Source organism: Gracilinanus agilis, chromosome 3, assembly GCF_016433145.1.
Source record: "Gracilinanus agilis isolate LMUSP501 chromosome 3, AgileGrace, whole genome shotgun sequence".
NCBI lineage: Eukaryota > Metazoa > Chordata > Mammalia > Didelphimorphia > Didelphidae > Gracilinanus > Gracilinanus agilis.
Window position 1 is genome coordinate 391324788 of NC_058132.1, and position 16616 is coordinate 391341403.

Here is a 16616-nt window from a genome sequence, read left to right on the forward strand (position 1 = left end):
ATATATATATATATATATATATATATATATATATAAATGTTCTCCTGTGTATACCTTTTCTGACTTCTATTTTGCTTCTGATTTCAATAAATGGATTCCCTTTGAAATTTGCTATATATATGCTCAAAGTGGACCTGGTATTTTTGGGTAAAGAAGTTAAGCCCTTTTATATAAAGCCTGTAGTCTTCCCTTCTAGAATGAAAAAGTGACGAGAAGTTAGCATGAACTTGATCATAACTCCTAGACAAATAATATTTAAAGGAACAGGTAGATATAATTATTTTCTTTTACCTATCCTCTCTCTGTGGAGAATAAAGTTGTCAGGCCTCTGCCTTCTACAACTACCTGCTTTCCCTTGCAGAAGGGAATAAAGTCTTCTCTGGAAAAGAGTCAGGAGAGAAAAGGTTAAATAGAACTGTTCTTCCTCTCTTTGAATCATAATCCTCATGCCATAAGTAGGGAAAGAACCCCTCACAACTCATGTGGCTTTGTAACATGTAAGAACTCTCTATATAAATATTTTGTAGATTTTACTCTGCTTTTAGTCAATCAGCTAGACAATTATCATTTATTAAGGACTTAATGTGTATCAGGTAATGTGCTAAGTATTGGGAATATAAAAAAAGTAAAAATATGAAAAAAGTGTTCTGGATGACTAATAATTAGAGAAACAAATTAAAACAACTTTGAGGCCCCATATTGCATTCATCAGATTGGATCAAATGACAAAAAAGAAAAATGACAAATGGTGGACAGGATATAAAAATAGGTAAATTAATGCATTTTTGGTAGAGCTGTCAACTAGTACAACAGTTTGAAATAATGTCAAAGCTGGTAAACAGTTTGAAAATATGTCAAAAAACCTATTAATCCACACAACTCTTTTACTTCGTGATACTTCTCCTAGGTACCCTAAAGAAATCAAAGAAAGAAGAAAAGAACCCATGTTACATCCTTGTGAAGGCAAAGAATTAAAAACTCAAGGGCTACCTTTTCATTTCAGGAATGGCTAAAACAAGTTATAGGATATGAATGTTATGGAATACTATTTTGCTATAAGAAATGATGAAAAGAATCTTTTCAGAAAAACCTGGGAAGACTTGTATGAGTTGATGCAAAGTGAAATGAGCAGAATCAGGAAAACAATTTATGTAGTAACAATTGTATTAAGATAATCAACTTTGAAATATATAGTAACTTAGATTAACACAATAACCAACCACAATTTCAAAAAACTCATGAGGAAAATGGTTGTTTGCTTCCAGAAAAAGAACTGATGGACTCAGAATGAAGAAGTATATTTTCTTTTATTATTTATTTTGGGCAGTTGCTTTATTTTAAAAGGTAGGTGGTGCTTAATGAAGGAATTTTTTCTAACATTCATAACTGTATATGAAAAGCAAGCTTGTTGGAAGATTGAATTATACTTAAGGAACTGAAAGAATATGAAGAATTTTTTTCCAAACTGGAAAAGAAACTTGACATGACATAAGTTTTAGAAAGTTTTGCCAATAGCATTTCGCGAGCATTGAACAATTCTTGAATTAGAGCTGGGAAGTGGAGAAGCAGCAAAGGGCTTCTTCAAAAGTTAGTCACCTGTGCCTATCTTTTCTTTTCAAGGTAATTAAAAATGAATGTCATAAAAATACAACAAAAATATCTATTGGTAATGGTTTTAATTTTCTTGCCTTCTAAATGGGCAGAGGAAAGATGGGGGCAGGGAGAGAATTCTGACCTAAAAAATATATATTTTAAAAGGAAAAATCAGTCACTGATATCAATGAGCTCATTGTCTAATGTAAGCATACACACATACATGTTTAGGATAAAAGATGAGAATGATGTTTCTAGAAGGGAGTGGGAAACAATGTAACAAATGGATAGTTAACTTTTTAACTACTCAAAAGTAATTTATATAGTAAAATAATGTTATTGAGGAAATTGTTAGTCAAAAAATGCTCTTGGTTGATTTGAAGTATAATCTTGTTTAGAATTTAAAATACTAGTAAATTTCCTAAAAAGTGAAAATAACTAACAATTAATAGTAATATTATTTAGATGTAGTTGCATTATAATCAGGTGGTTATAAAAATGATGTTTTTTAAAAATTTTACCTGCATAATTCTAGTTAGGGTGTGGGAATGGGGAGCAAAATATTCAAAAATACACTTTAATTAAAATACTATAAAATAGGTTTATTAAAAAAACTAGTTTTAGTAGAAATGATATTTGGAGATTTAATAATTTCCTGGGAATACTAAAATTGAACTATCAAAAGATCAATAATTCCAATTACTTCTTTAAACAGGATTACAGCTTCCAATCTGTAAAGTATCAGAACTACAACTACAACAATTATTCCAATATTCCTTTGGGATTGGTAGAAAATAATTTTTCAAAGATCCTTCCATCCAATATTCTTGAGATGTGAGATGATCCATATCAACTTCATCAAAAAATAAATAATTTTTTTGAAAATAAGCATTATAAAAAACTACAACTTGCAGCTGTCTGGAGAGACAAATCATATGGGTTAAATATTTCAGTCCAGATGGGAAAAATGAGAACTAGGGGCACAAAAAGCCGGGTGAACATATGCAGAAGTAGAATTGAGTTCAAGTATAGAAGAATGTTTCATTTTCTTATGTCAATTTATAAGAAACTTGTTTAAGAAACTCTAGAATAGGAAAAAAACTGCAGACTACTGAGGAAGCTATGCCCTCCCTTATGTTTATACCTACTTAACTAGATAGTTAAAATTGAAATCAAAAATTTTAAAAAATTCATTTAAAATGACATTAATCAGCAATGCAAGGTTTCAGGACAACTCCAAGGGACTCTTGATGAAAAACACTATCCACTGCCAAAGAAAGAACTCATTCAGTCTGAATGTAGTTTGAAACATGCCATTCTTCACTATTTTCTTCATGAATTTTTCTCTTGTGTAAGTGATATGTGTCTTCTTTCATAACATGATAAACAAAGAAATATAAACCGTATGATAACGCATGTAAACACTATTATTTGCAATCTTTGGGTGGAAGGATAAGTGGAAGAGAGGGAAAGAACTTGGATAAAAATGTCAAAAATATTACTGAAAATTGTACCAATGTAATCTGGAAAAAATAAAAATAAAATATAAAATAAAATATAAATGATGTTCCTGGAAACCAGTCTTCTAAACAATGCCTGGCTAACAGGAATAATATCAGCAGCTTTGAACTCCCCTCATCTGCTACATACTGATTTTTATATTAAAATAATATTAATTTATTTTAATGATTCTTTGATTTTAAATAATAATGCTGTTGATGATATAAAAATAATAATCCATGATCTAGCACCAAAGAATTATATTCTTTGAAAGATTATCTATTTAAAAAACATGGCATTTTTGAGACTGCACAGCTTAAGAAAACAGATAAATTTTACTTCTATTAATTAAGAAATTCTACTATCACTTAAGCCTATCATAAAAAACTCAACTCTTAGACCTATAGTAAATAATATTAATTGTAGTATACCTAATATTATTTTATAGATTTTTAAAGTAACTGAATCCACAGAAAGTTATTAATTAAATAATAACTAGCAGAATAAGTAGCATTTATATAATGCTTTAAAGTTTGCAAAGGTGCTCTTTATATGAGGTTATCTCATTTGATTCTCTTACTATTAAGATGTAGTTGCTATTATTGTTTCCATTTTGCTGATAAGAAACTGAGACTAAAAAAGGTTGTCACCTATCTACTTATTAAATATCTTTGATAAAATTCAAAATCCATGACCTCACATTCTATCTAATGTGTCATTCTAATTGCCTCATGTCCATTTTCCAAAATATGAAAGTGAATTTTAATAATGATGGTTTAAGCTATCTAGGACTTTGGGGCTGTGAACTATTTTATGGAAATTATCTCATCTGAATGTCATAAAAACCTTGTTGTGTAGTTATTAGTACCTTCACTTTTATATCTGAAGGAAGCTGAATGACTCAGGGGAGTTTAAGTACCCTACTTTATGTCAAACAATTAATAACTGGAAGTTGAATCTTTTGGAAGCAGTTGGAAATCTGGGGCTAAAATTCAGGTCAAGTCTAGAGTCAGACTTATCGCAGTCATTCACCAAGAAATGATATCAAAGCTCTGAAATTAATGAGTTATGTAAAAGACAGAATAAAGAAAGAAAGCAGAGGCTGATACAGTTAGGGATGGGAGAGGAAAAGGAGTCTAGGTGATCAAGGAATGAGCATTTATGATGGCAGTAGGAAAACTAAGCAGTCCAGTATAATAAACAAAGAAAGGATGGATGTCAAGAACAAAGAGAATGCATGGCAAAATAAATAACTATTTGCTATCTAAACAAAAAAAATATAATTATTTTATGTGTACATTACATGGGGACTATTAAAGAGTTTACATTTTTAAATCCTAAATATTATTTTATTCATACATTAGTATCAATCTCAGTTTTCTGTGTCACTACTGGCTATGTTGCTTCAAAAGGATTACAGTTATCCCACAGAATGAAAGATAACTAGCTACTATGCAGATATCTTGATACAAATTGCCAGAGACAATTTTAGCTACTTTAATCCAATTCAAATGTATGAGATGAAAAATTCATAATCATTTAATAAAAATCTTCCAAAAAGTTAATAATTTAATATTTTTTCATGTCTTCAAAGTTCAGATATCTCAGTTGATAATTTGAAAGAATGGAACATGTCATCTTAACCTGCCCTCATCCTATTTCATCCATGTGCAGAAAGGAATTTCTGGAATATGTGGAATAAGTTGAAGAAATCAAAACTCTAATGAGATTGTCCTTCCCCAATCTGTACTTCTGGCTGCCCTATTATAAGCTATGTGGGTGTTATGTTTTCATTCTCAGGACTAAGAATAAGTGTACTGGAATATGATGAAGATTTGATAGAATACGTGGTTATAGATTCTCAGATTCTGTAAACATTAATAAGTAGACACTATGGTAACAGAGAAATATTAGGAATATTAAAAGAAAGGAGTTTCCCTATAATTCTGATTCCCATTGGGGGTAAATTGCACCACACATCCAAATGAAAATAATGAGAAATAGAAATTCATTAAACTTGAATCTTTAATAGAAGTGGTCCTAATCACATAATTTGTACTTCTGGCCACTAGCTAAAATGTCTCAGAAAATTATTGTTCACAAATAGGAATAGAAAGGAAGAAAATATTGAATATTTTATTTGAGAACTTATTTTTGGTTAAGTGTTTTTTCCTTCTTCATTCAAAACAGTTCATTATCCTATTTTTAGGCATGTATTCTTCTCTTTGTACCTTTATCTTCTCAAATTCTAAAGCCAAAAGTTCCTCCTACAGGAGGCCCTGCACACAGGCTATTTGGAAACAGAAGATGATTTTTAAAAGTTATTTTCTAATTTCAAAACTATTTTAACTTGATTGAGGAAAATATTCAAAAGAGAGAAAGGAAGAAAATTAAATTAGTTTTTCTACTGATATAAATTTTAATTATAAAACCAACATGTTCATATATTTAAAGTACTGCAACTAATTGGCCATAATGTTAATACTACTCTAATTACAAATGAATCTCTTTAAAAATCATTACATAACTTAAATATAAGTACCCATGAATGTAAAAGATTAGAAAATCTGTTCTATAACTTCCCTTGATTATCTAAAGATTAAGAAAATATATTATCATATGCTAGCAGGATGGATCTTTTCTATTGGAGTTACGCTTTTTCTTCCTGAAAATATATTTTCTACAAGACAGTTTTCTAAAACATGGAACAAGTTACCACACAAGGACTTTGCTAAAAAAATTTTTAAGAAAGAAAAGGAAAAAAATGTTTAAGATATGACAGTGGGAATTTATTGCTTGTGGTTTATTCTTTTAATAAAAAAAAACTTTTAAAAATCCACATTAACAGTAGTTCAGATTAAGCTGAGTAATGATTCCTCAGGAATCCCTTAAAAGCAATTTTGTAATTTCTCTCACTAAACTAATGATAAAGTATAGACACTCAAGGCATATGTAAGTATTTTTTAAAGTACAAGAAAATTCCATAACCAAAAGCAGTAGCAAATGGACTTTTTGGCCCACAATTAATCTTCATCTTTGAAGCAAATACCCTCTCACCTTTTCCTAATTTCTGAATCCACAACAATCTGCCGCTTCTTTTGGGGAGGTGGTGGTAGCGGCTCCTCTTTGGCATGCTTTACCAGGATTTGTTCCCTTGTGGTCACCATAGTTACAGTTTCCATTACGGTTGTCTGTGTTAGAGATGTCTGAGTGGTGGTGACAGCCTGTGAAATCTGTGAGAAGCATTGAAACAGAGGTCACACATTGCTAGAAAGGCTACAGAAAAGAGTGCTTAAAGTGGCGACAGAAAATAATGAGAAACTTGTTGGTGGACTGAACTTAAGATAAAAACTAACACCATGTTGTATTTAAATCAAACTATCTTATATGACTTTAAGTTACCATTGGACAAAGTAACTGGAGGAAGCATTATCAAAATTAGACATATAGTTAAGTGTGGTTCTTTTGGGGAGGTGGGGTGGAGTAGGACAAATTATTGACCTTCCAAAATTGTATACACTCCTTTGGTCATACCTGTGTGCTTAAATGTAAATAGAAAACTGAGAATGGTTATTAGTCACCCACTCAGGTGTTTACAAAAACTCTTCTTCATTTTTTCACAGTTGTCAATGCTTAAAATTTCTTTTCCTTTCACCCTTCCCTTTTATCTCATCAGTGCAGATCCCAATGGTTACTAGGAGTCTCTCTTTTTCCTTTATCTTTATCTTATTCCTCACCACCATTCCTTTAGTCCAATTAGTTGGGATGAGTTTATGAAACAAACACAGAGTAGAGATACATGTATAAAGTACAGATAGGAAAGGAGAAGAAAAACAAGAAAACAGGTAAATCTCTGAAACTTAATCTGTCCATTATTGCTACTAACCCCAGATTGAGTCCAAACACCAGCACTTATCTCAGAACCACCCTAGCCTCTGAAGAAATCTCCTATAGAATCACTGCTTAAATGCTACTCTGAAGTACAGGTATTGAACTAGGTGAAGGTGGATTAATAGCTACCAAACAGATTCTTCTCTCAGGAGATTACAGTTTAATGAGGGAAGGAAAATTATACAAGTAACTAAAAATCAAGCAAGAGTGAGACAAGGGCAATAAAGAGTAAGACAAAATATTCTGAGATATTTGACAAATAAATAAATAAATGAAATTGGGAGATAAGGGGATTCCTGTTTCATGAAAGAATAGTATCAAAATTGAACCTTGAAAGAAGGGAGAGTTGAAGGCATATGAAAAAGTCCAGTCCTAATTTAAATAGTAATCATACAATCAGACCAGAATCCCAAAGAATAAGTAAAATATGAAGGTGAGAAGGGAAAAGTCAAAATGAAAACAAAAACAACATGAGGGCAGGGAAGACTAAAAATGGCCCAAATTGGTTGGGGGAATAATATGATTTGAAGCAAAGAAGTAGGTTGGTCTCAGATTACAGAGGGCTTCAAATACCATTATAACCACTAGCAGTTTGATTTCCCCACAGAATTAAAGGGAAGACAGAGGATTATAAGGACTTAAAGAGTTTTATGTCTCCAATTTATTTCTCATTGTTACAAATAAAAAAAATCCTCAGAAAATCTCAAAAGAATAGCATTTGTTTTAGTCAGAGAAGAGAAAACCTGTTTGAAATAAGTGATGATAATGGAAAAGAAAACAGATGAGCTAATCTTGGAAATTAACTGCTACAACATTCAATTGCCTCTTTTTGGAACTCTAATTCTTGTGCTTCCTTATGATAGATACTACAGCACTAAACTTCAGGAACTCAGTTCAATGCTTCTAATATTTTCAGCATGGAGAGCCCATTCCTGATTGTAACCCTTCTAAAATTTTAGCAGGTGATTTTAAAGAATTGTGGCCAAAACAATCTGTCACCCATGAGCAAGATATTGATGAGCCTCTCCAAACTTAGTCTAGTCTGAAGATGACAGACCTTCAGTTTGTTAGCAGTCCTTTATAGTGTGGTAGCAGTTTCAGGGATTTTGATTTCTCATAGAGAAACCCAAGGTCAACTCTCCATATCAATGAGACTTTCAAAGAGAATTTTAGTGACAAACTCTAGGTAAACTTTGGGGAAAGTAGCATTTTGCAGATTTCTATAAGAACCTAACTACCCATTTACATCATTGTTTCCTCAATTCCAAGCAACTGACTTAGACAATTTTAGAAGAAGTTGACTTAGACAATTTATGCATGAAATTGTTTCTTTTACATATATTTGCTTTTGACCCAATAGCATACTTATTATTGTAGAATTTTTAATTTCAATAATGAATATAAATATCTTTTTGAGAAAGCAAATCAAGTTCCCCTTTCAAAATAGCATTTTAACAGTTAAAATTTCTAGTTGATAGAACATAAAAATAACTTAAAATTACAGTAAAAGTGACTTGCTACTGCATTTGTGTGTCAAATTACAATTCTTATGCTCAGATCAGTGAGTAAAATATATCTCTAAAATTATCACCTGGAAACCTTCTTACTGGGCTGATATTCAAGTTCAATAACACCAGTGTTTCCAATAGATTTTGATTGTAATTCAAAAGGTGATGGGAAGGATGCACTTATCTGTTATAAATTAATGATTATGTTCAAATGTTTCTAGCACCAAAATTTGTTACTACTTCTATATGACAGGTAAAAATGGAAAAGAACCAGTTTTCAACTGCCTTGTAATGTAAAAATGTAGGCATAATCTATATAACTGAAAAGTCAGGGAATATTTTTTAAAAAGCATTAAAGTGTTTGATGTTAGATTCTCATCTCATGTCCTTGACTTATTTTCTATGTCATTGAACATCTATAATAGGAGGAAAAATAATTCCTAATTTCACCAAAGGTAAGACAAAAAAATCACAATGATTTGAAATACATTTTATTGGAATGCTAACTTGTTTTTGTTTCTGTCAACTATTTGTTAGCCCAGGAGAATTAAGTAAATACAGTTTACTCAGATTATCTCAAAAATTTTGACAAAATTTACCATAATATCTATGTGGACAAGATGGAGAGACATGAGTTATATACGAGTAGATGGTTGAATGGTCAGACTTAAGATTCAAGAATAGCCTTTTATGTTAACTATGTTAACTTTGAAAGAAATTTGACCTTGAACCTGAGTTAATGTTTTTGTAAATTTGGAGATGGAACAAATGAGTATTGCTAATACACTGAATGACAGAGTCAAAATTTTTTAAAATGATTTAGACAGAGCAGAACATGGAGTCAACACCATTTTGATGAAATTTGACAAAGATAAGTCTAAAATTGTACACTTTTATTCACAAAAACAATTTCACATGTATGAAATGGAGGAAACATAAGCCATTTTTTTCTGAAAAAGAACAGATTTCAGTGATCTGCAATCTCAATATTATTAAGAGTAAGATAGGATAAGAGATAAAAATGCAAAATCAGATAGTAGTAAAAGAAAAATAGTGTTCATCACTACAGAGATGATAGTCCTCTATTCTGGCCTGGTAGAATCATACATGGAGACATATGTTCTTTTCTTGGCATTGAATTTAAGAAAGGATGCTGATAAATGGGAAATGATTCAGGAAGAGTAGCAATGTTTGAGAAAGATCTCAGATCATTCTAATTTAAAACTAATTGAAATAACTGTAGGCATTTAACTGAGAAAACACTCATATGGGTTAGAATATCAATCTTTAAATACCTATAGGATTATTAAATGGAAAAGGGAATTAGAATTTGGTCCCATAAGGAAGAAATGGTAGAAATAGTTGGAAGATAGAAATAAGTAGGTTTAAGCTTGATATTAAAGAGATTTCCCAATAATTTTAGATATTCTTTAAAAAATGGAATAGTTATCTATTTTCTCACATATGCCGTAGAGGAGATATTTGTCAGATATGAGATGGACTATCTGGCCACTAAGGCTTGTTTCAACTGTGAAAATCTGTGATTAAGAAACTCTTATATTCATAATTTTGAATAGAAGAGAATTCTTTATATAGGGAAGACACCTTATCTGATAGAGACACATAATTTTAATAATATAGAACTGTTCTACACTCATATCATACTAATTCTATAGACATGTTCTACTATTAATGTTTTCACTGACCTGAGGTAAAAGAAAAGAGATAACTAAGAGTTGACCAAATGCATTTAAAACCATTACCATATTTATTTCAATGCAGTAAATGACTACATTAAATTTGGTTACTGTCAAAAATGTAAAGGAGTATTTAACACTAGACCTGCTATTAACTAGATAGGTATTTCTGATCAAGTCTTTTAACTGATTTGAATTTCATTTCCCTCATCTGTGAATTGGATGAAGAATTCTGATCAGATAATCCCTAAGGTTTCTTTCTGCTTCAAAATTTTTATTCTTTCAAATGTTCCATTTGACAAATTCTTACACTGCAGTTCTGGAACTGGTAATAAAGGAATTCTAAATATCACAGCAATATCTTGATTTCTGAGGTAGCTAAAAGGTGATGACAATGATAAAAAAAAAAACTCTTCTTTCTATGGCTCCTCTCCCCAAAGGAGAGTGACTCCTGAAACGACTATATTTCAGTCATAATGAGTATATAATTAAAACATCGTAAAATTGCAATACTCAGCATCAAAATGATAGATTTATTATCTACTTAGTAATAAACGAAATAACAAATCATTAGAAATATGTACTCTTCTACAAAGTACAAAATCATAATCTTCTTCACTCCTGCTTAAAGCAGGGGTATGTCTGGATTGCCTATGGAACAGAATTGTGAATTTCATTTTGCAGAGTCAGATATGCAATTAATTGAAGCTGATTGTTTCCCACTTTTAAGGTCAAAATGGCTTGGAATATTATGCATCAGATTCCAGTGCCAAGAGTTTTGCAGAACACACAAAAAAACAAAGATCAATGGAAGGAGGTTTCTTTCCAGAAGAGAATGAATGCATTGTAACTTCAGGGTATTTTCTGGCTGATATTTGTAGCTATGAGCCCAAGTTCAATATGATTCAACAAACACTTAGAAAGCAACCCCTGTGTACGAGTATAAGCATCTCCTAAACATCCTCTTCATGTTTTGTGAATGTTTTAAAAAATTGCATAGCTTTTCAAAATAAAAAAAGGAATATCAAAATTGAGTTAGCAAACTCTCCTCGTGCACTTCAGCACAGGCTTTTACACCATGCTAACCATGTTAGTTTCTACACTTTCTTGGGAGGAAATACGATGAAGCTTCTGACTGATCACTCAACTTTCTTTGTGAAACATGAACTTTAGATCTTGCTTTCTTCCTGTATTGCACATCAATCCTTCCTATTGCTCAAGAAATAAATAAATCCATTAACTACTTCCTTGTGAATTTTAAGTGTATCATAATGGAATCTCATTCTTTAAGCCCAAGTATTAGTAACCTGATAAAAAGTTTGGGGGAATGTCAAGTTGTTTCTAAAGCAGCAGTAGGGGGTATTTTTTTTGTATATGTGTGTATATCAGTTTGTGCATGCTTAAACAGATGTTATTGATGATAGATCATTTCCATGCATGTAGCATGACAACAGATTGCATCCTACTACTGTCAGTGATTATATTTTGAAATTTTCCAGGTGCATTTCATCTAGAATGATGTTCTTCCATTCCAATTATAGGTCATTAAAAACCCAAACACTGAAGACTTCCTTCATAATTTGAGATTCTAACGTGTTACTTTCTATATTTAAGCTTTCACTGATTCTTTTATATGCCATATAATACAAGTTTTATTTCAACTTTATACAAGTTAAAGGAAGAACAAAATTTTCAAATAAATGAAAATAAATTAGTAAATTCATTGAAGGGAAAGAATGAAAATTGTCCTTTAATATATTTAAAATGGATAAGGGTTAACAAGTACAAGTAGTCATACGCATTCCCATTCACATAAGGAATTTAGAAAGGAGAGTAAACAAATAAATGACAACCTCTTCTTCCCTGCTACCCCATCCTGCCAAGACCAGAATCTCTTTATTTAAATTTAAAATTAGGGAAAATGTGTAGAGGTTAAAGTAGTAGATTGAATATTATACTAGGATTTAGGAAGAGCAGAATTCAAGTTGGCCTCTAACACATATATGACCCTAGGTAAAAACATTTAACCTCTCAGTGTCCCACACTTCCTTGTAGGACCACAATTTTGAGAGCAGTTACAAAATGATTTATAGAAGCTATTTCCTGAGAGTTCCCTATATCTACAAAAATACAAGTATAAAAGAAAAAAGGGAAGGAGGAAGGGAATGTAGATGAAATAATAAAAATGAATTTGAGATTTTTATCACAATGTGATATACACATATATGTAATCCCATGTGTTGAAATAAAAAATAATGAGGTGTGGATAATAAGTTCACATAAAACCTCAACTTCAGTCAATCAACAAATATTCAATAAGCACCTACTGATGGCAGGCTTTGTCTTAACAAATAAAATTAATGAAACAATGAAAAAAATGATCTCTTACATGCAAGGAACATTTGTTTTAAATAGGGAAACATAGACTAATTAATTTTTAAAAGACACCCTAAAATACTAACAGGGAAATTCTGTCTATTGGATATGAAGATAAAGGAATCTTACTTCATTTTTAATATTTAAGCTTTGAATTTTGGAAATCTAATTATTACTTAATTGTCATAATTATATAATATAAAAGGATAATAGTTATATTTGGAATATTTTCAGTATTGATAGAAAATAAAATTTGAAATTCATCATGTTATTTGTAAAATAAAGTTAATCAAGAAAGTGGTAAAAAAATTCATCCTAATTTTAAATAGTGTTAGGAATCATTACTTTTAAAATTACAGATAGTATAAGATTAGGAATACAAAAATCCCAGAGGAAAGTAACAGAAGGGATCCTAAAAATAGGAAAATGACAAAGCAGTTTTGGCAGCATATCTTAAATATCTACATTTAAGATAAAATAAAACCTCATTTTAAGGAATGTAGTAGCATACAGGGCTAGAATCCTTGAAGATGAGTCATATAGTATGCCCCACTCCTATTTTGCATATCAGGAAACTGAACCTATAAGCCACTGACTTGCTTGAAGTAATACATATTATCTAGAGAAAGGATAAGATTTAGACCCAGGTTCCTCTGACTGAAAACCTGGTGTCTTGGGTCAAAGACTGAATAGTGGAGGATGAGTCTTCTGGTGTCTGTCTGCAGCTGATTTTCTCAGTTTTGTCAGGATTGAATTGGATTTGAATTTGCTTAATAAGAGGTGTTTTTTTAATAAATGGTGAATTTTTTAGATTTTTTTGGCTCTAACTTAAGCCTGAAAAATTCATTCAGTGATTGTGAAAATATTTTTGTTATTCAAAGGATCCAGATAGCTGCCAGCTTTTTAACATACAACTTATATCTTCTTGGTTGTCTCTCATTAGGAATTCTACCTTCACACAAGATGCCAATTAATTAAAAGTTTAGTTCAGTTAAGTTAACTGTAGTTTTGTGGTAGAGAGCTAATGAGTTGTCAATCTGTATGTAGTTTTGGATAAATGTCAAAAAAGTAAGCTGTTTTCCAACCTTTTTTACCTTAGGTTATGTTAATGACGGAAGTAAAATATTGTTATTTGTTCTGATTTGATGTGTTAAATTTTCAACATAAGTAAAATCCCTAATAAATATATTAAAATTAACTTATTCTTTTCCCTTTATTAGTACAAAAATATCAAAAAGCTTTCTAAAAATCTCTTATATCAGTCTCCATCAGTAAGATCTGGCGATGCAAAGATAAAACAAAACAAAATAAAGCAACCCTTGCCTCCATGTAGAATATCGATCTCTTGCTGATAGATGACAGTGAAAATGTTCACTCAAAGGTTCTAAGATACACAAAACACTTTCTGAATAAATTTTGATTTAATAGAATGCATAAGAGAGACATAACATAAAACAATAACACTTATGTTATATGTAAACTATAAGAGAATACATTCTCCATCAACTATAAATCTTAGGGAGAAAAATTGAAAATCTATTTTCTTTGAAAGACTTTATAGACCAAAAATTTTGAAGTTTGAAAGATGAATTTAAATGGTGCCCAGTTTAACAGAATAAACATAGTTAAGGTTTCCTTTTCATTGGTTAAATAGAATTTATTTTTACAGTATTTTTCTAATTTAATAATATTTTCATAATAATATTTTATAATTTATAATAATATAATGTATATGTAATATATAAATGTATAATTTCTAAGTTGGTTTAAGATTCACAAAATAGTTTTTTTTCCTTCAAAACTGTGAGGTGGAGAGTATAACTATTACTGCTATTTTACATATGAAGAGTTTGAGGCTCATGTAGTTGAAGAGACTTGCTCAAGAGTCACACAGGTGGAAAAGAGGGACTTAGTTCATCCTGTCTCCAAAATCCAAATCCTAGTCTTTTCATCATAACAATTTTGCAAATCTTATATAAATATTACTTTGATATGCAGAATATCCAAAAGGTGTCAATGAATTTTTAAGTTATTAGAGCTTAGTAAAAATAAGAATACAAAGTGCCCTGAGATAAGTAACAGTAGTAACTCCCTAAAAAATTAAGAACATGACAAAATTGTTCTTTTAGAAAATATCTTAAAACTCCACATTTGAGAAAATAAGACTTCATCTGAGAAAATTTGGTTTAAGTTTATTAAAACTTAAAGGTCTACTAAAGATTTTATAATGTTATTGCCTTTTTAACCAAAAAAATTAAAAAAATTATTTTACAGTTATAGAATGTTTTTCCCTAAGTCTACCATTATAAATTTTCTTTATTCTACTCACCCTTTATTTTTCAACCCTTACCTTCTGTCTTAGAATCAATACTGTATATTGGTACTAAGGCAGAAAAGCTGTAAGAGATAGGCAATGGAGGTTAAGTGACTTGTCTAGGTTGACAAAGCTAGAAAGTCTCTGAGGCCAGATTTAAACCCAGGACCTCCCATCTCTCAATCTGCCTCTGATCCCACTGAGTCATCTAGCTGCCTCTTCTTCCCCTTTTAAAAAAATCCTTTTGTTTCCTTTCACTACTGTCCCCAATTCCTGCTATACTTTCAGAGTATTAGAACAATTAGGTTTGGGGGGGTAGCATATATGTAGTTTATAATAAATTCTTTTTCTTTTATTAGTTGGTTATGAATTAAATTAAGTAATAAATTAATTGGTTATGAATGTCAATGAAGTAAGTCGTTTTAAGTATACTTATGGACATTCCATTTTAGAGCTATATTGGTGTTCTTTTGGAGTTCATAGACATATAGGAGATTGTTATATAATCAAAATAAGGTTTCTTTTCTTCATTACCTTTATGCCTTTTTAAAATTCTTTATGTATTTTCTAGCTTTGTAGATGTTGTAATACAAGTGAAACGTGCAAGCATATTCTAATGCTATGAGACATCTATAATTTCATTGATGTTTATATTCTCTTCACCTCTACAGATTATAATCCCTCCATATATTTTCATTTTGTGAGACTTTTGTTCATGATTTTTTCCCTCACAAATCCTTAGGAAAAGACCTACCCAACATTCTGGAGACATTCTTTTGCCTTCTTTTTTAGGTCTTCATGAGTCTGAAGGGCATCAATTAAGCCTAAAATCATGGTAACAATTTAATTCAGACCCATCCACAGTGCATAGAGGATTATAACTGATGGGGATGTAACAAAATCCTGAAGTCACAGCAGTGATTTGAGACTGTGATGCAAGAGTCAGCCCACAATTCCTGGACTATCAACTCAGAACCCCCCACTTCCTTTTCTAACAACAGAGCAGAAAGGTACTTCCAGTAATTCATGTACGTAGCTAGGTTTCAGCCTCCATTTCTCTTCTCAGATACTATTGTCTGTCAACACCTCAACAATCTGCTGCTATGAAAAAATAAGACAGAATCTGAGTTCCCCTTGACTAAATTAACAATAGTGATTTTGTGTTAGCATTCAGTTTTAATTGAGAGCATTTTTCTAACAAGGAGGGCAATGAAAATCTCTTAGATGATCTATAGGAAGGTTTCTCCCTTTTGCCAATCTGTTAAAGCCTATGGATTCCTTCTCAGAATGATGTCTTTAAAAGTATGTAACAAAATGCACGATACCCTTAAATTTAAGCTTAAAATGTCACTGAGATTTGGGGGATATCCTGTATATAAATGATTACAATTATAAAAAATAAATTTAATTCACCCACCACTGGTTAAGAAACTGTGGTCTATAGTGCGATAATTAGCATAGCTTACCTGCACAGAACTCTTTTCAAGTTTTTGGATCAGATTATCCCAACGCTGGGCAAAGTTTTCTAGCCATGCTTCCATCTTTTGAGCTACTGTTTTGTTTTTCAAGGATGAGAGTAGATCCTGGCTGAGGGAACACAGCTTATCCATTGTTTGCTTCTTCATTTCTAGTTCTCCTTTTAAAACCTGTTTAAAAATAAATTTTATTTAATTTATATGACAGTGCTAATAATTATTTTGATGATGTCATATTTATATGTTATATTTTTCATAGAGC

At 31.0% G+C, this 16616-nt stretch overlaps 1 protein-coding gene across 2 annotated transcripts in view; it reads right to left on the minus strand.

The window, feature by feature from the left end:
• The window catches only part of DMD (dystrophin), a 1921557-nt gene that overhangs the window by 1598907 nt on the left and 306034 nt on the right, over window positions 1-16616 (minus strand). For both annotated transcript variants that reach the window (XM_044670154.1, XM_044670155.1), the window contains exons 14-15: window positions 16346-16525; window positions 6151-6326 (exon numbers count right to left, since the gene is read on the minus strand). In XM_044670154.1, coding sequence (XP_044526089.1) covers window positions 6151-6326; window positions 16346-16525 — 356 coding nt within the window. The remainder of the gene's footprint in view (window positions 1-6150; window positions 6327-16345; window positions 16526-16616) is intronic.